Source organism: Haliotis cracherodii, unplaced genomic scaffold (genome assembly GCF_022045235.1).
Source record: "Haliotis cracherodii isolate W230 unplaced genomic scaffold, xgHalCrac1.p SCAF_5, whole genome shotgun sequence".
Taxonomy (NCBI): domain Eukaryota; kingdom Metazoa; phylum Mollusca; class Gastropoda; order Lepetellida; family Haliotidae; genus Haliotis; species Haliotis cracherodii.
In genome coordinates, this window is record NW_027266308.1 from 58,686,373 (window position 1) to 58,712,799 (window position 26,427).

The 26,427-nt window shown below is 40.0% G+C and overlaps 1 protein-coding gene across 1 annotated transcript; it reads left to right on the forward strand.

Annotated features, from left to right (window-relative positions):
• Positions 1-11,967: 11,967 nt before the first annotated feature.
• Positions 11,968-26,223, forward strand: LOC139444223 (uncharacterized). Its single transcript, XM_071225144.1, has 12 exons — positions 11,968-12,176; positions 12,664-12,827; positions 15,116-15,253; positions 20,729-20,751; positions 21,448-21,479; positions 22,072-22,129; positions 22,247-22,343; positions 23,567-23,678; positions 23,937-23,979; positions 24,391-24,461; positions 24,873-24,981; positions 26,005-26,223. Exons 1-12 carry the CDS (start codon positions 11,968-11,970, stop codon positions 26,221-26,223), a joined length of 1,275 nt encoding a protein of 424 aa, XP_071081245.1.
• Positions 26,224-26,427: the final 204 nt, after the last annotated feature.

Consider the following 26,427-nt stretch of genomic DNA (forward strand, 5'->3'; position numbering starts at 1 on the left):
TCGTTAAAACTTGATGCGCCATGTCCCTGACTTAAGCATGTTCATAAACCTACATAATTATTACCCCGGTCAATGCACATTCGGCGCAACTCTTAGAAGTATACAATAATACATAATTGCCGTGCATGATTCCATAATTCGTAGGTTCTTCCGGTAGGCAGAATAAGTTCAACCATTTCCCAAACCTTTGGTGTCATCAGTGTAACATTATAATAATTCGTGATCTATGCTTTTGAAACAATGGCTTCAATGTATTTCTTTTATGTGAGTAGGGTGAATGAGTGGGTGAGTATGGTTTTACGCCGATTTCAGCAATATTCCAGCAACATCCATGTGGGGAATCGAACCCGGGTCTTCGGCATGACGTTTTCACCACAAGGCTACCTCATCGCCTTATGTGACTCAGAGACGACAGGAATGTCCCTCGTGCATCGACAATATTCATTTAAATATTTGCAACAACTTATGCTGCCAGACGTCCGAGATTGTGTTTTTTGTTCAGAACACTAGATATATCTTGTTGACCAAAAGTAAACAAACTGCTAGATACAAGGAATTGAAACAACTACTATAATCTATATTATATTACTATATTAATACTATAATCAGGTTAGAGAGAGAATGTAGGGCTGTCAACTTCTTTATTGTTTGGAACACATAGTTTTGGAGTAGATGCTTACTTCGGAGTAAACGTATTTGTACTCCGAAACGTTGTGTTCCTGATTAAAAAGAATTTGACATCCATAACTTCTCTCTCTTAACTGATTATAGTCTGTTGTGTTGTAATTCCCTCTCTAATGTGTATCACATCTGAATGTCATTCAAAGACTTTATAATTAGGTCGTCCATGTAATATGTCAAATATCAATTTCAAATGGAACCTTAATTCTGAAATCGATGGATTAACTTGCTATTTATTAGTTATAACATCATAAAGAATATCTTTAAGTCTTGTTCCGGACTTTTAAGAAAATATATAATTAAAAAACAATTTAATCAAAATTGCAAAATGAAAAATATGATTGTAAAATCGTTGTAACTTACTTCTTTATGTTCCGGCGATATAATACTCCTTAGGTATCACATGAAGTCTTGCTTGAATCAAGACCACCTTCCAATCGCGTCCAGATCAACCCTACAACTGATTAGAATTGGTCATCGAGCTGTTCCACTTGTCAAAAATATTTGCAATGCAGATCCAGATAGGAACTGCCACTGTTGAAGAGCATGCTGGGATAGCTGACAAGGAAGTGGGGGCTCCGCCTAGCGGAAGGAACAAATATTGGGGTCTACCCGTTGAGGAATGCATTCATTTACAGTGCCGGCTGTGTCTATAGCGGACGGTGTTGTCGAAAGCTGATAATCAAATATGAACAAATGTCTAAGGGTGATGTAAGGAGAGGGAAATGGCGGCCAGCTCGGCTCAAACCTCGCTGATGGACTCAACACATGAGATCGATGCCCTTCTTAAATATTTGGGAATCCTTCTCCGCTCTGTTTGAAAATTTGTAAGATCTGTGTACCACAGTGTTGTCAGGTTTAGGATGCAAACATTGCAAACTTTCATACCCAAATTTATGTCAAATTTGCACGAATTTGTATCGATTGTCGCACTTGCATGTTATTTCATAGAAGGAAGAGACTTCCTCGCACGCCCATCTTACTGCTGACAATAGGGTCTAACTGCTCTGTCGTGGGCGCGCGATCTTCTTACGAGCTTAGCATATCTCGAACAAGCTTCAGAAATCTTCTCTAATTAGCAGAACTTGGTAGGACGGAAATCATGCATTTTGTTTAATGCCTCGCATTCTTTAACATTATCAATATTTTTGATTTCGAAGCGCACACAGTGGTAATATGAAGAGATATCAGGCGCTGGTGTTGTGTTTGATTTGATTTGTGTGGAGACTTGGGAGATTCTTAACACAGGATGAATAAAATGCTTCATGTTTGACCTTAGTTTTGTGGCAGTATTTCAGTTGATTCAATATCATCACATGAAATTGCGCTAATAATGTCGGTACTACAGGCATAATAACTTCGTAATGTTAGAATGGGATGAAAACTAATTATTTTTTCGCAATTTTATTTTAAACGTATTTCTTATTATAAATGTTGTGTCAAGGATAGTGTGATTTCAATATCTAGTGTTACTAAATATGTTAACAAGATTGTATCCATTTTGGAACTTTATGCGAGTTTTCATTTCGGTTGAATTGGTAGAATATTGATATAGCTGTACTGATGGTTATGACCGTCAATGGTCTTTAAATATTTGTTGTTGAATATTAGGAAGCCTCATATTTCTCATACCACGCCTCGACATGATTAAGTGTAGTATGGTTTTACGCCACTTTTTGAAATATTCCAGCAATATCACGGCGGGGGACACCAGAAATGGGCTTCACACATTGTATCCATGCGTTGGCGTTTTGTGTTTGAGGTGGGGTTGCGTGAAAGATGGGTGACTTTGCAGAGTTACAAATAATAGCCATGTTCATGTTTAACAAAAGCAACACGTGGTTTCGTATTGTGGAAAGATAATACAACTATACATATGTCACCAGTCATCATGTCAAGAATATAACTTCCCTTGTGCTGCTTACTAAATTTACATATTTGTAAATTATTTGCTACATTTTAATCAATTTCAGTTGCTACATTGAATCAGACTTGAACATTTCTGTTTTAAGGATTCGCGCTTCATGGTAAATCTGCTCACGTGAGGCACTGTCTTCATCAGTTGTTGAACGTCAACAAATACAACTTCAATCCTTATATTGACAGATACATAAATCATAACAAAACAATCCATTAAACATCAAACTCTTATTATTTAAAGCGAACTATTATATCAACGCGGAGAGTCATGACATCGTGACGTCATCTATCCCAAACATACAATTTGGAGTGACATCCCTTGGTTTTACAAACGGCAGAAAATGGCGGCTACGGCAATGTGATTCACTCGAAATAAAAGTTGCACCCAGAAAAGTTAGCGTTGGAAAGAAATCCAGACCCGGCTGATGCTGAAGATGGATTGATATCAACGTTCTGTGAACTTTGGGTGTGTGTTTGAGTCAAACTACGGCTGGTGATGGGGATTACTGCTTGAGGCGGCGCGGTTGGATTTCCCGAAGCAATACACGACATTGTGGAGCTCAGTGATTTCTTTTAAGTCAAGCATTCTCTGTTGTAGCTTCGAATGGACGCTTTGTTTCGGTGACCCGGCATATACATAATCTGTCTGGCTTCAAAGCCTGCAGACCCGTGAAGATCCGGGGTAGAATGGGTCTTCAGCAACCCATGCTTGCCGTAAAAGGCGACTATACTTGTCGTAAGAGGCGACTAACGGGATGGGGTGGTCAGGCTCGCTGACTTAGTTGAAGCATGTCATCGATCCCAATTGCTCATCATATTAATCACTGGATTGTCTGGCCCAAACTCGATTATTTACAGACAGCCCTCATATAGCTGGAACATTGCTGACTGCGGCGTAAAACAACAAAACAACCAAATCAAAGCCTGCATCATTCATAGCCTGAATCGATGTCGCTCTCAGTTTTCCCTTATGATTTCTAATGTCAATTTTAGAAATTGAGGAATTCTCCTGAAGTAGTTCTGTATGTCTCCGCTCGATTGACAACGTAATAACGTGACATACTGACGTTCATCGGAAAATGAACGACACTCGGCTTGGTGGTGTTCACCTTGGCGAGGTCACCCGCTACTGTCAATAATAACAGTGGAACCATATTATGCCGGATTGAGACTTGATGTGAATTGATAATACATTGGTAACTTTGCAGGACTACAAATATATGCCATCGTCAATACCCGACAGAATCTGTATATATTACGGTCCAGTGCAGCCGCTATTTTTAACCAACGTATCAAGACATCGATGCAACATGCGAGTGCTCTGACCAATGAGAGCCCCGTAACATTGAACACCTGTAACATGTGCTATAGTTTTGTGGCTTTATGCTGTATACATTGAATCCAAATTGTTCTTGTTTGATGCATCAGAGATAAAAATAATTCCGAACCAATTCCGTATTTTGACTTGAACCGTATGTTCCCATATTTTATGAGGTAAATACTTGACTTGTTTTTGCATGTGTTTGTGACGGGTGCCATCGGTGGGGCGGGATACACTCACATGGTATCATCAATATTTGAAAGTGTTTCATAAACACATGCTTATGATGTAGTTTGAATGGACATATGGACTCTGCTTTTAGAAGTGACTTTTTTTAATTTTGGGAGCTTGCACTAGTCCGGACCAATGCCGATTTTTTAAAAGAAAGCTAGCCCACTGAGAAGATACCATGCCGCAGTTTAACATGAATACCCCACTCAGACAAGTATACTCCGAGCCGACCAGTCCTTGTTTTAACTTCTCAGTTCCGAGCGCCAGGGTAACAACTGTTACAAGTACCACCTTTGATCGTACCCCGCTCTCCCGGCGGACGCTCTACCACTAGACCATGGAGGCGGAAAATAGAGTAATTCAGTGTATCCAAACCCGTGAAGTATACTGAACAAGGTATCATGACTATTTGGGGGGGGGGGGGGGGGGGGGGGGGAGGGGGTTAAGAAATTGTGTGCTGATGTTTAGTCTTCACTACAAAAGATTATCCCCAAAAAATCCCTAACATTGTTTGTTCAGTATATTAATGATTCGCTTTCACCAAGAACGTATGAGTAGGTACTTCTAGATATCTTTTTGGTGAATCTAATATTTATATTTTCAAATATCGAATTTTAAATAAACTCTTAGGTAGTTTGTCTGTAACCGGAGCAATGCCAGGGGGGATTTGAAATGGAGTCGGTCATATCGGACTCATTGATATTGAAGTTCAGTGTGTGACATAACAGGAATCACGCTGGGCAAACCCATTCTCATTGCATCCTTGCAGGGCTAAGGGACGCAATCCTAAAACCCACCGTAGAACTACTCGTTACAAACCTGTTTTCTTTCTTGTTTACAGCTATTCCATCGTTATTTCTAAATTCACACGTGTACACGTTCATAGCATAAATATCTTTCTTAAAATGCTTCCGCGCGTGAGTTTGGTTAATGTAACTCCGCTGTGAATAAGCACAGGGGAAAAAACCATTTCCATGAAATCCCTGTATAAAGCAGAGTCGACTGTACAAATCCGACTATATGATGAGGCAGCCCAAAGTCAGGTCTTAAACGTTTACAATATTTGTGAAACCCATGAGCACGGATTCGATGCTTTTCAGCAAATTCTGATCATCAGTTCGAATTCACACACAAATTCTGTTCATTTTTTTGTTAGCTTGAGAATGTTTACCGAACATAGTTGGAAACAAGAAACCAGAAACAACCAGCAAACACAATGCATAAACATAATTAATGTAACAAACATATTATGTTTGTAGAAGGGGTGGTGGGGTAGCCTAGTGGTTAAAGCGTTCGCTCGTCACACCGAAGATCCGGGTTCGATTCCCCAAATGGGTAGAATGTGTAAAGCTCATTGCCAGAATATTGCTAAAACCATACTCACTCACTCTGGTTTGATTGATAGAACCTTTATACATACAAACGTAACTAGCTTGTAGGGTATGAACAAATAACATTACGGTGCCTTCGGAATTTCGACAAAAATCAGGTCACTCTCATTACTACATATGAGTCATACTCTGTGCCATTGACGTTGACCTTCAACCTTCATCGAGCATTTAAAATTCAAAAATCATTTAAAAAAAAAATACCTAGAAGTACAAAAATCGAAAACAGCGTGATGTATAAATAAGTAAGTGCATGCACATATTTCTCCGCGTTTCTTGTGTTGCGACAATGGCTACACAACACGTCAGTGCGCAGGTCCTCTGCGACACAGTGTCAATATCAGGACGTGACGTTAGATTCGACGCTAGGACATAACACTGTCGTCACACATGGCGTGACATCTTAGACACGATGTTGTTAGCGGGAAGCCGAGAAAACAAACTTGTCTTCACGTCAAAATCAGGAAGTTGTAACTCGTATGTTAGAATCCAGTGTATTGTTTTTGCCAATGTAAAGATTAAGATATATAACAGGAACACCAGAGAATAACCAGTTTCAACCGAAACAGATTCCATTTGGCGTAAAAGACACAATAACGGTAAATGGGTCACTGCAAATCAGTGATGCCCTGTCAGTAATATACATAGCGCTTTGTAGGTTTTATTTATGCTACTCAACTTTTTTCACGATATCCCCAACATGACATATAATGTATATATATTAATAGTGTATAATTTACTAAGTTAAATATATATATTTAACTAAGTACATTATACACTATATATATTTTAAGTTTGCTTTGTGTGGAATAAGCATGATACACGTGTACAGTTAATATTGATTATCACTTTTTGTGAGTATTGTTGTGCGGCGTGATGCAGTAAATACATACTTTTTTATGCAAATTGTGCTAATGGCGGTGCTATCGTTAGAGCATGACATGCTTACCAATTTCGCGAACACCTGGTGACATCACTAATTTTCAGTGGTCTATTCATATAATTTTCACAACTATTTTGCCTTTTGCATCAAATTTTAATCTGTTTTGATTGATTACCTAGAGTGGTTATTCTCTTGCATTGACAATTTATATTCATTGGTGTGTGAACCTTCATAGAACGAGGATCAAGCAACGAACGTCGGATCTTGATAACCGATCATTGGAAGTTGATTATAAAGATATCTAAAAGATATTCTGAGGTAAATTCATTTATTGCTGTAGACAGTCACTGTCAGTCAAGGCAGGGATCGAGTCAATTGTTTCGGTGTGCACTTATTCGTTTCCTCACCAGGATAGGTCGTAGCGAGGATATTCTTGCACGGTCGTGCACTCTTTCTGACTCTTCCAAATGTATGCTTCATGTTAAACCCTGAGCTAAAGTTTAATGGGACTAAATGATGAGAAACAACGCTTCTGTATATTTTCATGCTAGGGAATCATCAGGGTTTCCCCAGGAATGTGGAAGTAGTCCGTCAGTGTTTACGACATTTCAAGAATACAGTCTCGTAAAAAAACGTCTGAACGTCAAAATGTGTCAGTTTCGAGGTCATGTGACCGACCTCTTATCCAACGGGAAAGCCGTATGTCTTAGAAACTGTAAATTAAAAAAGACCTTATCAGGATGAGGATGAAGACCATAATTATTATCAACCTTGTGAGATCTAATAAAAATAACGTAAGATGCAGGTGAAACAATATATAATATATCCAACAAAAACATAATACAAAGTACGTTGTAAATAATATGAATACAACCAGCGGACGAAATACGACAAACTTCATAATTTAAAACATACCATTTCTCGTTGAAGACAAACGTTCTCCAAATCCACGACATAACGACTCTGTAGCAATGACACATGGTCATATCAACAAAAACGTTCTGTAAGGTCGAATCCTACCAAACCGATAACATGAATACATTGTAGGCTATGCTGCTATTTGACATGTCTATGTTTACCATCGGTATCAGAATGTCATCAATACCTGACAATGTGTTTGTCAACATTCATTCCGGGACATCCAGAGATAGTGTGCCATGTGATAACGTACATAGTCAGCATATGAATCGCTGGCAGGTAGTCAGTGTATGTTGGGGGATGTTAACCCTGACCATAGCCAAGGCTCCTTGTCGAGCAATGACCTTTAAAGGATCCGATGAGAGAATCCGATCAACGCGCCCCATATCTCGGTATTAGGAGCACACACACGAACAGGTTTTGTCCTATACGGTTGCTTCATAGGAAGACATCAATGGTTGTTTGACACTTTAATCATATACTTTCATCAGTGACAAAGGGCGGTTGTTACAAACGATCTTTACTTTTAAAATACAGATAAACCAGATTAGGACACTGTCTCCGAAAGGATGTGATGTATTAGGAGGGTATATAAGCCACGGAAACCAAAGTGAGAAGCTTTGGCTGTATTTGTAGGTTTTATGAAATAGCTAGCAATTATTTTAGAATGACCTGTCCAATGATATGTTGGCATGTTATCGAAAAAAATCAATTGTTCCCGATACGTGAAAGAAATATTTGTGCTTCAGACTGTGGAAAAGAAATGAAATTGCCTGCAACAAAAGTTACATTGTTGTAGTGTGTTTTCTTTTGATAAAGAATCAGGCTCATAGTTCAATTTTTTTTATCTGGTCTTGTAGCTGTAGCTGAATACCAGCATCCCCACCCCCACCCCGCACCCCACCCGCAAAATATCCTATGGTCGGTCCCTCATGTTATAGCAACTGCAAATTACAAGAACAAACACTGACCTAGTAGCCATTCCATCAGCTCTTATACTGATTTTGATATATTCTGACATAATCACTCCATATAATAAGAATATTGTTATAGACATGTAATTCCATGTGTCAACCATCAAGCACCCACCAATGTAGAGGTCAGCAGGGAATTCCATAGAAACAAACTATGTGACCTTTACTTGTTCAGCCTATCACAGTACATGACCGACACATAAGACGAGTGGGCGATTGCACTGAAGTCAGCTATTAGTTACATCACGCTATCGTAAGTGTGATCAGGTGTTGACAGTGTCATCACAACCGTGGGATTGGCGTCTATCTATATATTTCAGCTGATGTACACCTACTATAGTGACTTTCACCTTCACATGGCGGGTGTTAACGGTGCGGGACCACTTTTTTCTTATCCTTGCCAAAGTGCCTGGTGTTCCCACTACGAAGCTCTCACCCCTGTGTGATGGTATTACATTAATGTCGTTTTAAAATGACATTTTAATGCAACATATTGATGATCGATTCAAGTTTTACTGACAACCCTGGGTCATGGAGACCCTAGGGGTCTTACAGTTTATCGAACGATAGTTACATCGTACATTTATCGATGGGAAATGAAAATAGATGAAATATTTATAATTACTATGGATAGCAAAGTAAACACAATTTATGTATAACAACATCATAATTTACTGTAAAGGTCGACACAAATACATCTCGGTTGAAGATTCATTCAGAATGCATTATATACATTATATCAGGCAATATTCATGCATCTTATGATATCGTGTACATCAGAATTCAGCTTGTTTCACAAACAGAACAGAATATATCGTCATATCATTCCGCGTCATGCGCAGAATATTTAGAATACCAGTTTATGGTTTTAAGCAATCCTATTAGTGGAAAGGGTACCTTTGTATTTCATAAGAAATTATACTTGAAGATGAATTTCATGTTTTCGTTGTTGTAAACACAACACTAAACATACAGAATGTATGATGGTAGATTGAAGGTTTCCTTAAGCGAGGAAAATATGGAGAACAATGAATTAAAAAGACGCCTTTTCTCATTAAGTTAAATTCCATACTATCCTGACGGGGACGTGTCACATCTGTTGATGCATTAGATGCCTTTCAATATGACTCTTGTTCGCGAAGGCCGACAAAATTTCACTACACATGGATATGTGAAAGATATTAATATCTAAATTTAAAGCACAAGATTAGAAAAGATTGGTGTTTGACAGGGTTCCCTTCTACGACACTCCCTGTTGTGTGACATTTTGCTTCTTCCCCGCCTTGCTACATTCAGAACGGTATACCGGATATGTGAGAAGATTAGCACCCATGCTGTGCTGTCCTAGAACTTCAACAGAAATTGGCGCGATGTTGCTGTACGATAAATGTGTGTTGGCGTTGTATTGTTGTCAGCGTACTCAGCAGGTGAACGCACCAACGTGATAAGAATTACAATGTTAGGGAGGCATGCTACATGTTTTAAATATGGCTTAGCTGTTTCAACTAACATGTTCTTTAAAAGGTGTATTCTTAAAATGCAAATGTTGACTTACGAAGTCGAGTGAGTGACATTTGCTGAAATCGGTTAGCAAGGACTGCCGGGATGGATGTGAAACAGCAGTGTGAATGTTACATTGTTTCAAAGAAGCGATGACCATCTAGTGATAATACACAATGAAAATAGATGACACGTAAAATAAGAACGTTTATTTGCAGCAATGTTTGCACGCCCTGGATTGCAATAGACACAAGCCCCAAAATATATAAACACAGAATTACAATAGCTGTATAGTTATTTTAAAAGGTATTAAAACATACTATTATCAACCATACAATTAAGGTGTGCCGATTAATTGATATTGACACAAACAATTGAAGTGATATTAACATATTGTGTATAAAATTTGCTTTGCTAAAAATAGCTATAGAAATGCATATTTTCAGATGTTATAGAACATAACACCATCTTCCACAAAATTACTGTACTGTTAATGGCTTTATTGATATTGACACAAACAAATGAGGGGTTATTAGTGAGTGAGTGAGTGAGTTGCGTTTAACGCCGCTTTTAACAGTATTCCAGTTATATCGCGGCGTGTCAGCTTAATGTGGGAGGAAAGCCCGAAGTGATTCATGTCTCAGACGTTTAACACTTCGGTGAAACCCACGAGCACGGGTATGGTGCTTACAAACCTAGAAACATAATCGGGACGAAAAGAGATTCGAAACGACAATCATAGGTTTCTGGCGTGCCCAAGGGACGCAACTCTGCACAGCGAATTGCGGCGTCTCAGACGACTAGGCTACTCATGCCCCCCGAGGGGTTATTAACACATTGAATATACAATATTCCACAGTACGGAGTTGTCGTGTTGATCCCTGGCATGCACCTTATTACCATGATATGCAATGATATCCTCAGGTTCGAATCCGAGTATGAATCAACCATTGAAACATACAACCTAACACACTCTGTAACCTTTATCACACACATAACTATTCACGCAGCAAACCCTATACGACTTATGTCAAAAGGACTGCGTATGTGGGGAAACTTGGAAAGGTATGTCAGGATTTTTAACTTAAGTCTGGCGTGAACAAATAGTCACCATGGCAATGAATTCGAACAGTAGGTGCTGTATTTGCTTTTTGTGGCATGTTAATGACTCTGGTATTGGTCAACCGATCCCTATTCCCGGACAGTGTGCGCTGAGTGACAGTGTTCGTCATGTGTCCAGTTTCAGTGATAGGCTGCAATGTAAGGTATCTGCAACCTACTGGTAGCGGTTGATGGACTGAATACGTTATAGCCATGCGAATCGCATTACATTATTACCGTTTTTCATGTAATTGCTCCTTGAAAGCAAGACAGAAGCACATAAAACACACAAGTTAGGGGTAAAGCATGCCTAAACAAATTGAATTTAGTTGTAAATACCTTCTGAACCAGATTACCTATTGTTTCCTGTAACAAAAGGTATCACGGAAGTCAGATATGACATCTGATTATGACAGTGCTGGTTACATGGATTTGCTCCACTTAACCACAAAAAGCCAAAGCTACAAATGCGGGTAATATTCAGGAAAATCGTGACGGCACATGCCTTCACTTGTCTTCCGTTTGAAGATGCAAAGCCTTTATGAGGATTAACAACCAGATCCCTTCATCTTGCCCGTAGCCACCTGCAACAGAGGACAGAGGAGTTGTACGGTCCAGCTACAGACCAACCCGTTTAAGAAGACGATACCATTCTAACACCTCTGACGGCCAGCTGACCCTTTCCTTCTTCCAGTTGACATAGGCAAATGTGCAGAGTCTGTGGAGGCGAGAATTAAAACAATACCAGAGCGTGTTCTGACGTGACTTCCTCGTGATTCAACGGCAGACGACCTTGTTTTTGGCGGGAGATCCTCCCCATCGGTGACATTACACGTCCGAGTCTCCCGCCGCAGGCATGCAAACCATACGTCAGTCGTCGCTCATTTAAAAGCTATGGCATGTGCTGGACAAACACTCTAATGACAAAACTTGTGAAAGAAACCCGCGTTGAAGTTCACTCACACAAGAACACTAAGTCATCTTTAATAGAACGGTGAACGTCACACAAAACCAGCGTCTGCTGTAACAGTCGTCCGCCATTTTGAAACAATGGCTATGGGTGCCTCATCGTCGGCTATTGTTGTCACCGCTGTGGTGGCAGCATTGGCTATGGGTGCTGGACTTATTATAGGATACCTTCTCCGTCCCCAGGTGTCGAATAGGCAGAGCTTTGACTTTAACACAGTGAGAAATAGGACACTTGGTAGATTGCTCCAGACCTGTGGAGATGCGGCGAGGGATGAGCCAGAGATTCAGAGGTAAGGGAGAGAACCTCGATAGAGTTCTAGGGTCGGGGCGTACAAACACATTGGAGCTTTTCACAAAGAATCCAGCACCTTATGTATGGAACGTACATGCAGAAAGGTTCGTTAAATGCGGCTGTGTTGTACCATTTGAAGGTGCATCAAAACCTAAGGGGAATTACATGGGGATTAGACATAGGCTAATTTACAGTCCAAGCAAATGACTTTACAAACTCAAATTTTAGGATGTATGTCAAACTAGCATGCACTGATCCCTCACAATTCCATTCCATTCCCTCAAAAACTGATCCCATTTAAGTTTATCACAGGGCACCAATTATAACTTCCAGATCCATACATGACATGGTCACTTGACCATGGAAAAAAGTGTTTTTGAACTTTGGCGTTCAACATTGTTGGCTATCATTTCAGTATTATCGAGGCCATTTCATGTTCAGATGTTGATGAAGGAAGTATGTCCTAATCATTGTTGTTGTTGCAGGTACTTGCTATCACACGAGATCGAGGCGTGCAAGGCATACACCTGCAGTGTGCCCCTCCCCAAGACATATCAGGTGTACCATCTGCTCGGGGCTAAGATCGAGGTTGACGGCCGTCTGGACGAGAAGGCATGGCAGGAGGTTGCCTGGAGTCAAACATTTATTGGTCAGCATCTGCTTTACTCTCACGTTAATATGCATGAACATGTGGATCTTCGTTAACTCGAAGTCATTGGACCCTAGACAATGACTTCATAACGTATCTACTGTCCGCAGACTTTAATCAGTGTGTCAGTTTATGTTTTTTTCAGAATCACCAATCCCTTTATCAAAAGTCACTACAAATTTGGTCAATTGTCGTGATATCTCGAGTAAGAAAGGTTATTTAATCAACATTCAGGTATTTACGACCCGTGAAGATTCCGGGGTAGAATAGGTCTTTAGCAACCCAAGCTTGCCGTGAAAGGCGACTGACGAGATCGGGTGGTCAGGCTCGCTGACTTGGTTGATGCATGTCATCCGTCCCAATTGCGTGGATCGATGCTCATGATATTGATCACTGGATTGTCTGGTCCAGACTCGATTATTTACAGACCGCCGCCATATAGCTGGAATATTGCTGAGTACGGCGTTAAACAACAAACAAACAAACAAACAAACAAACAAACAAACAAACCAGGTATCTACATATAAGTCGTCAACGTCAGAGACTCACAACATTCGATTATCCGTCGAAACAGTTTCCATTCGTCATAAGGCGAAATTCAAGTGAAAATGATATCACTACAAATCAGTGATGATCTCAAGTGATCGCGGTAAAATCCTACAAATATATATTCTATGTTTTATGTTTCTGTTTTTTAGTGCAAATTCAATCCTTGTATCCATTATAGGTAAAATAAATGGGTAATTGTAGATACACATCCGCGTGTGTGTTGGATTTCATTCTTGGAGAATTAAAGAAACTAATTAGATGAACAAAAGTGGGTAGTTAAAATCGCCCTTGTAGTAATTATTTAAGAGGACAGCGCCCATGCAGTCCAAGGAAAATTTGATTCGCGTTGCTAAATCACACATTATAATGTATATATAGATTTAGCAGTCGATAATTATCCCTTTTACACAGTGTCAATGTCTCAATTTCTCATACAGCACGAATTACAACGTCTAGGTTTGATTAGAAATAGCTTCAGACTGTGGTCCACAGTTCCCCCTTTAGAGTTAAGTGTGTCTGGTTCGTGATGTTACTGGAATATTGCCAAACGCAGTGTAAAACCATACTTCTGTTTCGACCAATAAAATATGAATGAAACGCAGAGGTTGCAATTTTCAGTTACATGTTTGTTGATTAACAAAAGCACACACGCTGAGCTGTTTAAGTTGATTGCTTTATCAAAAACCTGGTAGTTAAGAAATGTTCTTTTTCCTTTCTCGTGTCCCTGTTCATTCTGACAACGTTTCAACGTGATGTTCTCATCGTTAGCTGCATGATGTACTCAACCGTTTATCTGTGTACACAGGCGACGCACGTTTGTCGTTACGATCAGGACTAATGACTTCACTTATTTTTGTGAATGGCAATGTTTTACAAGTTGAAAAGTTATTTGACCTCGTAAAAGATCAATACAAGCCATGCCACCGTTCCATTCCCAAGTTGACGTTTGTTTTCATGCACTACTGTAATCCTATGCTGATTGCCTTACAATCATTCACCAACACGGTGCTGGACTGAAAATAGAAACAGCTTCTTTACACTTTGTATTAAACTTGCAACAATAACAAATTCAGGAGTCTAACAGGGAGTCGTATTGCAGATTAATATTAACAACATTTGTGTCATTGTTATTGTATTGTCAACATGAGGAGTTTAAGTGTTTACGAAACGATTTACAAACATAATTTCTAAGAGTATTTTTGTACGTATTTCAGTAATTATAATATTTTAGTTAACTCTGTGGGGTTTATTACTCATTTACAACAGATCAAGATAATTGAAGGTAATAATAGCAATGTATATCGGAGAAGGAACACAGAAGTAAAATGGTAGCTCGCCACCAAAATACAACAGCTCGTTTATTAGGTGAGGTGAGGTAAGGTGAGGTGAGATGAGGTAAGGTGAGGTGAGGTAAGGTGAGGTTAAATGGGGTTTGACGTCGCGTTCAAGATTGTTACACTTATATAGCGACGAGCTCATTAAGTAAATGTTGCTGTGACTGAAGCGTCGCTTGACCAATTCGTTATCCTCTGGTTGTGGCCCTTTGACGATCCTTAGAGTGTCTGCACCCTCCCTGTACTCCTGGATTTCACTAAAGAGGTAACCTCAACCAATTACGTATCTGTGAGCCCTCTTCCCACATCAAGCCGAGAAGCCATGATAATTATAACTGATACAATGTTCAAAGCGGCGTGAAAGCCATTAAGACCGAGCTTCACCCAGTGAAATGCATATTTCAGATATCAAGGGAAGTGACTACCCGGCGCCGAGGTTCCAGACTAATGTCAAGGTACGGTGGGATGACGAGAACCTGTACGTAGCTGCCTATCTCGAGGAAACCGACGTCTGGGCTAACAGGTCCCTGCACGATACCACAGGTAGGCTGATATGGAAGTAGTTCGTAGTTGTGCTTAAAGGTACCTATCGATCTATACCCAAAGACCGGAAGACTTTAAGAAACACGTAACCTAAATACGTCATAATGGAATTTTCGTTCTGACACGACACAAGTATTGTAACTACATGTTAAGATTTATGTGTAGAAAACATAGTAACTCTAAACCTACGATAATGTAAGTTTTGTTGTTGGATTAAGCAGCGTTTAGAATGAGCGCTCGTTGACTACCTTTACCATATCGTGATATCGTGTCATTTCTAATTCGTCAACGATTAAGATAGCCTAGTTATATGCGTCAAATGGTAGCGAGGAGAATAAATAGAACTGAATATTTAAGATCGATTAAAACCCTTTCCTGGAATTGTGTCGTGGTAAAGTAATGCCAAAGAAGCCAAACTTACCAATTCATTACCAGAGCAGTCCACAAATCAATGTCAGCACTATTCTCATTTCATAGTTTAACATTGACCATAAAGGAATGTAAAATATGCAATAATCTGTCATTTTGTGATTTCACGCATGGTTATAGGTGCACATTAAGCATCAAATCTATACCGCCTCTGTGGTGTATTGGTAGAACGTCCCCCCGTACAGCGGAAGGTCCGGGGTTCGATCCCCGGCCGCGTCATACCGAAACATGCACGCGCGCGCTATTTACGTGCACTAATCTTAAACGCGACGTTAAACCCCATTTCACCTCACCTAGTATTAAATCTTTAAGTATAGCTCAACCCACTGCTTTGAAATACACTGGCAGTTGGAACCAGCTGAACACACAAACCTTAATCACAGTGAGCGCGTGTGTTCCTCTGCATTTGGCGAAATCAACATGTAGTCTTTGCATGTATCTTGCGCTGCAATTAGTTTTTATTTAGACTGAAGATACACCAAATTCTCACACTTAGACTTGGGCTGTGAAAGTTGGCGATCTTAAGATGGACACTCGGTCACGGCAAGCAATAGGTCAAACCTGACGTGCCCTGTACTAGATAAGGGGTTATTTCTTTCTGGGGGGAACTTGGCCAAAATAAGAAAGACTATTGCAATACTGTGTTTTCTTTGGCGGTACAGGCTCTATATACATGTAGAATGTATTGATAGGTTAAACGTGTAAACAGTGAATTGATCAAGCCTTTGCTTGTTTCTATAAGCATGGTATTCAACTAGCCACAATTATGTTCTTTTTCGTTTTTTAGATAACATTTTCAAATCAACGTAAAATGAGGAAGTGTGATGTAGAGGAGAATGGTGATTAACAATGTCATTATCATCTTAATACTGCAAACAGTACAGTCTGTTTCCTCCGTGTTTCCACTCTATGCATTCGTCTCGAAAATATACTAACACAAAGTTAGGGATCAGGAATATTTTTGTTGTTGATATGTTTTGTGATGACAGCACACACTTTCATAAAAAATACCCCCCCCTAATTTTTTTTCTTAGTATATATATTCGTTCTCAAATAGTGCTTCTGTTATCGTGGTTTTCTATGATATTCCAGATAGCATCTACAAGACAAAGTAAACATATAAGTAAGTGGTATGTGAGGATCAATAATATTATTTACATAAATATACACAATAGAACATAGGTTTTAGACTAACATCTAGTCTCTGAAATGAACATATCGTACATGAAAAAACCAGTTGTTCAGTTATCTTAATAAAAATATAATAAAAAGGAGCCCAGTGACTCTCTTCATTTCCTGATTTTGCAGTGATCTAGACTTGCCAAACATTATAGATTTGCGTGGTCTGTATTTGATATATATTTGTATCAGGGTCTGTAAGACAGACTACCTAGGTTTTACAACAAGATAAAACATTTGATACATTAACCCACTTTCCAATACATCTAATTAACCAATATTAATTGTGTGAAATGTGCATAGTGAGAGTAAACTGGCCGCGTCCATGTTAGGCAGCAGTGTGCGAGAGGGAGGTGTCAAGTCCTCGGTAAACACACAGTGTACCGATACGGCCAACGCCTAATACCTCCACAAACACAAGACGGAAGCGGACCTGCCGCAAGGTTACCTCGCGAACCACAATGCAGCTCCGATCCTTCGTTGTCTGTCTCACAGGGGCTTGTTCTTCTAACGTTGCTCTTTCATTTTCTCAGACATTCGTGAACGTGAAGTACTTTTTAACTGTCTGAAATAGAGAACAATTATGCCAATTGATGAAATCCCCATGTAATGCGCCAAATAACCTTACAAATACACTTACGTAGCCATTTTTGAACTGCGTGTCACAGTATTGTTAAAACATCACAGATCAATTAATCGAGAAGGAATTTGAGTTATACTTATTTTTTATATATAGTCAAGGTGTTTTGGTAATTGTTTGAAATAAATATAAAAACTTTGAAGATGAAAAATGATAATTTCTTTGTCAGCAATTCGAGGTTTTACAGATGTGTAGCAATGCTCCTATGACAGCTGTACCTCTGTGTCACGTACCTGTACATTGACCGGAGTCACAGTATTGTTATTAATAATCCATGTGGCGAATACAAGAAACATAGGCATTACATAAGCACGCGTGTAGAGCATTAACAATAGTATAGTGATCATCATTCAACAGTTAAAAGCCTGTAGCTGGGACTACTGGGGTTCACGTCATAATAGAGGTTCTTTTGTTTGTTTGATGTTTAACGCCGCTCCAAGAAATATTCCAGCTTAATGATTACGGTCTATAGATAATCGAGTATGGGTCAGACAATCTTGTGATTGACATCATGAACCTCGATTTACGCAAATGGGATACGATGACATGCATCAGCAAACCCTGACGACCCGATCCCGTTAGTCGCCCCTTTTGACAAGGAAAGTCGCCTCTTATGACAAGCATGGGTTGCTGAAGACCTATACGTTGTTAGTAATAGAAGTGATGTTTCTCACATTCTAAGTAGTAGTTTTCTTACTAACAGATGACGCAGAAATAATAATACCAGACCTCAGGCAGACAGAACATCAAATGAAGACTTGAAACTTCTATAGATAACAACGTCTTTATTGCGTGTTACCACGTTTCAGAGCTACTTCTTGTCCCTTCATCATGTGAAGGGGCATGGGGTTGCCTAGTGGTTAAAGCGTTCGCTCGTGTCACCGAAGACCCGGGTTCGATTCCCAACATGGGTAAAATGTATGAAGCCCATTTCCGGTATCCTCCGTCGTGATATTGCTGGAATATTGCTAAAAGCGGCGTAAAACCATACTCAATCATCATGTGAACAGTAAAAGGGCACGTCTCCATGTTCTTCTGACTTCAAACTGCCCATCAAAGACAAGAACATCCTATATCTTGAACGTATAAGTTGTGTAAATATCAATATATACCTCAGTGTGTTAATGTCGATTATTTTTCTCGTTTGTTAAAGGTGTTTGGGGTGACGAGCTTCTGCGCACTTTGAAACGTACTTGGTATTTCACTGGCAAATAAACCAAATGAAAACAAAGTCACACGACCTTTTGACAACGTCGTGACATTAATATGCCTGTTTGTTATCGTCGACTCCATGTCATAAACATAGTCATTTGAGAACTTAGATAACAGTAAGGTTTGAATAAGATTATTGTCATAGCGTATGGGTCAATTTCAATCTTGAATATGCTTCTCGTATAAGTCATATACTTATTTAAACTATCCACACCTATAGATACAATAGTTCACATAGTTTCATCAAAACAGTTACTAGGAGTTCCATTACCCAAGTTGTATCTAAAGAAACAGCTAATCCTGGAGGATTTTCTACCTTACCTCCCAAATGTCGCCAGCGAACCTTTTCATTACAACTACACGAGTAGCCATGGAAACGCGACACAAAAAGTGCATACCTCACCATATCTCGGGCTGCACAGCCGTGTAGGAGGTCTCGCGTCTTGTCACCAGGGGCCTCCTAGACGCCCGACGGCTAGATGTGAGAAAATGTTGAAGAAATGGTTGTTTAGTGATACCTCGGTAAAAGTCAAACAGGCAATGGGTGGAGCGGCAGGCGAGACAACCTCCACGCTTCCTCCCTGTTCATTCCGCGGGTAATCATCGCGGGCATATGTAGCATAGCAGGTACTTGTTCTACCCCACTGTAGGCCAACACTGTCATACCACATCCTTGCGGTTACCACAAAGTCAACATTGAGATGTTTAGAATATTTCAAACTTGCAACATAGGGAGACGTTTACATTTGCAAATACGTTAAAAGCTTGAGTTTAGCTTAACAAAGGTGTAAAGTACACGGTAGAACAAAAGAAAATATGAGAAAAGGTGGTACCCTTCTATGGAGAAACTGAATGGAAAGCCTGAAATAAGATGTAAGGGTCATATATTTTGAATGTTGGATGGCATATTAGCTTATATAATTATTCATAACTTGCGTTTTTAATGTTTGTTATTTTCCTCGTTGATTAGCTATGCTGATTAAGTTTCTGAACTACCATTTTCTGCTAATCTGCAATGTGTTTAAATATCTCCACCAAATGTACTTAATCCAGAAAGATTATGTCCCCCCTCACTGGGAATATTTAATATACTTATGTCCATTTGAAATTAATCAATTTAAAAAAATTGCAATGGATGTTAGAGAACGTAGGTTATTATGATCTGCAAGCTCAACGCAGTGCTATAATGTGTAAGTGAACTGAGCTGTATTGATAATGTGCCATGGGCCGATGACCTCCATCTGTACTGAATTTAGAATTTGCTGAAGATAAAGATAATGCGAAGGTAGAAAAAAGAAGAACATAGTTCACATGAAACTGTAAAGCCATCTAAACTCACTTTACAAGAATACAATCTAATTACTTTACAACAATAATTTATGAAAACAACGTTGATTGTTACATAAGACATTAGAAATCGACCGCTTAATTACATCCATTCAACAATTGTGTATGCATTCCAATAAAAATATGGTAATAAAATTAAGATAAGATATGGTAATAATATATCTGCCTAATGGTAAGGATGGGCAAAATATAAAAGACAAAAACCTGCTGATAGACAAGATGCGCCTGCCATGCAGGAAAGGCAATAATTGAAACAGTGAAGTGAGTCCAGCATGATAAACATTATATTACAACGTTATAATGTATAAAGTCCACGATGTATAATGTGCATGTTTATTGTTGCTGTCGGAACGCTGGAAACACCTGAAAGTTGAATGACTTGACCCGCGCCCTCGTACAGCTGGAAAATAATAATAAGTTTATCCAGATGCGACCGTCCCAAGGGAAATCGTCTGTATTTAAAAATTTCACAATGTAGTGGTGTCCTTTTATGATATTTGGAAGTAAACAGTGATAGCCGAGGGGTTTCCAGACGAACGACGTTCACTATGTACAATACACTAATAATGAAGTCGATGGTGATCCTTCAAAGGCTACACATTAGTTTTCGACTGTGTCGCATTATTTCTGAAGCTTGTTTGTTCTGAACATCTTCTTTTTTATTTCAGTTTACCAGGACAATGCATTTCAGGTGAGAACCACATTCATTCCATGTAGACGATAATACCGGAAGTTATCAATCAACCCATTTCAGTACATATTTGTGTATACGTGCAGGAGATTACGTCAGCCAACAACACGACCCGTCTTGCTTATTTAATGAAAATGTCTGTTTGCCAGCCATTCGTAGCGTATTTAGTTCACGAAAACTTGAAAAAAATGCGTCAGTGCTTTTTTCACAAAATTCGTGTATAATGTGCGTGGGTTGAATTTGTGCCAAATGTTTCACAAATATGCCGTCAAATATTTACTGCGTGGAATATCCAAATGAAAGGTGTCCCTTCGTCGCAGACTGCGCATGTCAATGCACTGTAGTAGAGGTATAACGTCCGGAGGTCTGGGGTATTTGCTTGTTAAACTAGCTATTGAAAATGGATTTTCTTAAAGAATACATGTAGTATGTGCGCTTGAGAAATCCTAAGCTCAGCGTTTAAGAAAATGTTGTACAATTGCTAAATGTAGTAAAATCCCCATTATTTCGGAGTATATACTTACTCCTTCATCCTGATGAAGGTTCGCCTGATGAAGAAGTAAGCATCCACTCCGAAACGTTATGTTTCTCATAATAAAGAAGTTGCCATCCATAAATTCTCTTCCTTATGTGTATTACATATAAATGCCATTCAAGGACTTGCTCCCAATTACGCTCTGTATCTTTGTCCTACAGGTGATGCTAGACACTGAACAGAGCAACCATAAGTAAGTATATGAATTAAGTAAATCATCATTCAATAATATATTATTTAAAGAACTTAAGAACTTATTTTATCGACGAAACAGTGAGAGGATTCACCTCGCTTTTAGCAATATCTAATCAAGTGCATGTACCCATATGAGGATTCGAACCCGGCTCTAATGCGTGACGAGCAAAGGTTTTAACGTCAAGGCCATCACGCCGCCCTTTACAGTGTGTGACGTTACTCGTCATGTGTCATCGCACACTGGCTATGTGGATTGTTGTTTATGCTATCCATCACTGGCTGGATAATTTACAGGCCGATATAGCTACAACAGCTGGGCGGTGGGGTAGCCTGGTGGTTAGCGTTCGCTCGTCATGCCGAAGACCAGGGTGCAATGTGTGAAGCCCATTTCTGGTGTCCCCCGCCGTTATGATGTTAGAATATTGCTAAAGCCGCCTAAAGCCATACGCACTCACTCATTACAACATAGCTGATTCATGAGTATCTGCCAGATAATATTTTCAGAAAAGGCGTTTATAAGTAGACATGGAAAACTGCTTTCTCCAAGTCGTCGTTCGACGATATTGACTGGTCTTTTTCATCGATTACAGATATAAAGAAATAACAATGAACGCATTGGGAACAGTATCCGACATCATGCTGACGAGGGTAAGTAACGCAACATGGACCTTACAGTTATAACACAGAAACTATTCTATAGTATATTGTTGATATCTAGGCAAATAATAACGTTGTGTATACTAAGTATTGTTTTATGTTCTATAGCCATATATGGATGACGGGGAGCCCCTCAGTTTCTGGGAGAGTGACGTCATAAGAGGGGTCCACATAGACGGACCAATCAATGACCCCAACGTAAAAAGTGAGTTACCCTTTTCGCGAAATGTTTGCTTTTAAGTAATCCATTCATATAATTCTCATGGCCTTTTACGACCAATGGAATCTGTTTCGGCAGATAATCGAGACTGGTTATTCTCTGGCCTTGACGTGTTATATTTACAATAGGTTTAGTCATTAATAAGCCAGTCAAGTGTGACGTATATCACGGCCTGTCGAATTATTGCGGCGAGAAAACCTGGAATATGACAGGAATAACATAAATACGTTTTTGAGTGAGTGAGTGAGTTGGGTTTAACGCCGCTTTTAACAGTATTCCAGTTATATCACGGCGTATCAGCTTAATGTGGGAGGAAAGCCCGAAGTGATGCAGGTCTCAGAAACCCACGAGCACGGGTATGGTGCTGACAAACCTAGAAACATAATCGGGGCGAACCGGGACTCGAACCCACAATCATAGGTTTCTGGCGTGCCCAAGGGACGCAACTCTGCACAGCGGGTCGAGGCGCCTTAGGCGACTGGGCCACCCGTTCCCCCAATACGTTTCCAATTTTCACTGCGTGTTAGACTGATGTAGGAGGACACATTTATTGGTCAGATCCATAAGTACGGGTATTGTGCTTACAAATCTGAAAACATACGAACCTGGGATTCGAACCCACAATCATACATTTTCTGGTACGCCCACGAAATGCAACTCCGCACAGCGAATTGCGGCGCCTTAGACGACTAGTCCACCTCTCCCCCAGAATGAAAGTAGGTCAGGCACGTTCAACCACGTGGGTGAAACTGACGAGCGTGGCTGTCGCCCTGACAGGCAGACAAGCAGAGCTTTTGCATGAAAGGGAGACAACTCTGCGTGACCAAGGGCGTTATCGTGATCATATAGTTAAGTTAAGATCTGACAAAGGGGAGAATAACCTGTGATTTTTTTAGAAAACACCCAATCAGTCTTCTATATTTACTTTTTGTACTTAAGTTTATAAATCATTTATAAAATATTCCTCTTGCGTTCCTCAAAAGAGCTCCAGGCCTGTAGTTAAAGCGTTCACTCGTCACGCCGAAGGCCCGGGTTCGATTCCCCACATGGATACAATATGTGAAGGTAATTTCTGGTGTCCCCCATCGTGATATTGCTGGAACATTGCTAAAAGCGGCGTAAAACCATACTCACTCACTCCAGGCTTGGAGGGGCTTCAAGATTTAAGTCCCTTATTTATGACATTACGAATATACTGACATTTGCAGATAAATTCTGGACGCTGGAAATGTCTATTCCATTTAAAACGCTTTTCGCTGGAATCAAGAGAAACTCGGATGTACCAAATGATAGAGAAACATGGAGGGCAAACTTCGTCAGGTGAGTCGACCCCTTTATAAGGGTGATATTATACGTGCGCTTCGTGAGGAGAGACAGCCGGTCTTCTTGGGGAGATTTTATAGCACTTCAGTCAATCATATCAAGGGCGTTTGGCCTCAGCAAGTGCAATAGACCCACGCTAAGCACTTGGTGTACTTTACGTCGCGTTTTATTGTATGTAACCGCTGTATTTTATGGAATACTAGTATACCGAAATTTGCAACTTGTGTTTTAATATTGGTGTTTTTTTATGTTTAGATCCGAGTGGATGACAGAAGTTGTTGGAGGAAAATATCACAAGGTTAGTTTTTATTGGGGTTTTTTAAGCAGTATTTTTAATTCTGACATTTAGATGTTCAACTCAATTATGTAAGTTTGGGAACATTGTAGAGAATCTGAGTATTATCTGTGTCAAGACGCGTGACATTGACGTTACCAACTTGTCGGAGAGTACCGAGCTACATTGTAAGCTTCCGAGATTGCATGTAAGCATATGACCCGACAGTCATAAAAGGGTCGGTACGAGGCAACATAGTTCATAGTAGTTAATGTGTCTTGGTGTGTGAAGCTCAAGCACGTGTGAAGCTCAAGCACTACTAGAATTACAGTGTTATCCCGAATATAATGTTAACTACTGTGAAAAGAAGTGCACTGTCGTTTTGAAAATCTAAACCTTGGAATGTACAATATGTTTTGTATTTACTTTCTCTAGAGACTAGATATGGAGGCCGACTGGTGGGTGTGGAGTTCCCCCGGGGTGTCCAACATTCATCTACCCGACAAGTAAGTGCTTGGCTTCACGCCCTCGTCTTACGATATGGTTCAAGACAAGTTAGTTGATAGTAATACATACAAATCACATGTGTAATAATGTAATGAAATAATTAGGACACCATTGCTGGCGTAACATAGATACCATTGTTGACGTCATATATAGTGACGTCATAGTATATGATGACGTCACATTATGTCATTGTTGACGTCATGTCATTTTTTATTCTGGAAACAATTGTTAGAAGAAAGACAAGTTTCTCACTATTTTTATCCAGGATAACGTCCCATTCAAAACAGCGTCGTCGTATATTATTTCATTGTTTACGTCACGTCATTAGTTTTAAGTCTGGACAATTTTCAATAGAGAGGACACGTTTCTCTGTATCTAGCTAAGATAATGGGCATGTGTTGTGTTATCAGATGGGGTCTCCTCCAGTTCAGGAAGCTGCCTGTCAACTCCACACAGTTCGTCACATCTACTGACTGGGTCACACGGAACGCACTGCTGGAGGTCTACCGAGCTGAGAAGGTACAAACTGCAAACTATAAATGTGTTAACTCGATTGCCTCGGGAAGGTACTGATAATATGGACTACAACGCGATACTCAAAAACATGCTGGGCAGGCGAAAGTCATCTTCCCCAGGCAAGGGCGTTAATCGACTATAAAAGTCCAGTTTCCACTCTAGACTCGAATTCAGGAGTTGCATTTTGGCTGGACGAACGAGTCTATGCATAGTCCAATAGAGTGAGTGAGTATGGTTTGACGCCGCTTTTAGCTCCAGCAATATCACGGCGGGGGACACCAGATATGGGCTTTACTCATTGTACCCATGTCGGGAATCGAACCCGGGTCTTCGGCGTGACGAGCGAACGCTTTAACCACTAAGCTACCCGACCGCCCCTTAGTCCAATAGACATCAGATTCGTAAACAAAGTATATTTCAACGTGCATATTTCGTTAGACGGCAGGATTTGCAAAGCATTTGTACCATCAGCTGGGCGTCTACTTATATTTTCTAAATCGTTTCATGTTTTTAATCAAGGTGCTCAAATGATATGACGCACTTCGCGAGGTAAGACCCATTTTATTACAATATAGATCTTGATTATCGATCCGATAGTCTTGACAGGGCGCCGCCATTTTGTATACAAATGATATGCAAATGAATGTGATATGAGAGGTTGAATCTGATTGGCCAATAGGAGGAACATAGAAGGGACAAAACTCGTAATAGCCACTGGTGGCACACGTTTGAGCCACGAAATTCCAGCAAGGCTTGAAACAGGGCTTTTGTAATCAGTTAACGCCCTTGCATAGGAAAGATGCAGAAAGTAAACACTTGAAAATTAGATTTGACCAACACATTACCGTTACTAGGCTGAAAACTGTCACCGAAACATTCGAAACTTAAGGTCCAAAAACACAACGATGATACCCGTATCAAATACATCACCACAAATAACCATTTCTTGTTTCTTTCATACGAAGCCACCAGGAAACATGGGTGTGCTTCTTTTGCTCGGCAATTAATATTGTGTTCTGTTTTCAGGCATACAGAGCTACTACAGGAAGATACACCGATAAACTGGAGCTGTTAAAACTACCACCATATGTGTTGTCCAAGAGGTGTGTCCGTAATATGGAGGTTAAATTGGACTGGGGTGGCTTCAGGGCAACAGCGTTTCCGGTTGACGAGAAGATGAAGGAGGGTCACACGCGGACGGACAGATACGTATGGTTCGGCGAGAACAATGAGGAATTATACTGAGACACGATCACAAGGACACTCGGACACTTGGAATCTCGGACATAGTGGTGATACTCAAAAGATGAACAGATTTGTGGTGGAGTAGTGGAATGAACAATTCCTTGGTGCCAAACACTTGGTAGGTTCAGATGCCGCAACGTGCTGAGACACACGCTGATGCCCTTTCCACGACAACCACCCACAACGGATGTGATCACAACGTGG

What these genes read in the sequence shown, in the direction of transcription:
- LOC139444223 (XM_071225144.1), top strand. Translation starts at nt 11,968, where the DNA reads ATGGCTATGGGTGCCTCATCGTCGGCTATTGTTGTCACCGCTGTGGTG. An exon ending in ACTGAACAGAGCAACCATAA is followed by an intron (nt 21,480 to 22,071) that starts GTAAGTATATGA and finishes CATCGATTACAG; the next exon opens with ATATAAAGAAATAACAATGA. An exon ending in TGGAGGGCAAACTTCGTCAG is followed by an intron (nt 23,679 to 23,936) that starts GTGAGTCGACCC and finishes TTTTATGTTTAG; the next exon opens with ATCCGAGTGGATGACAGAAG.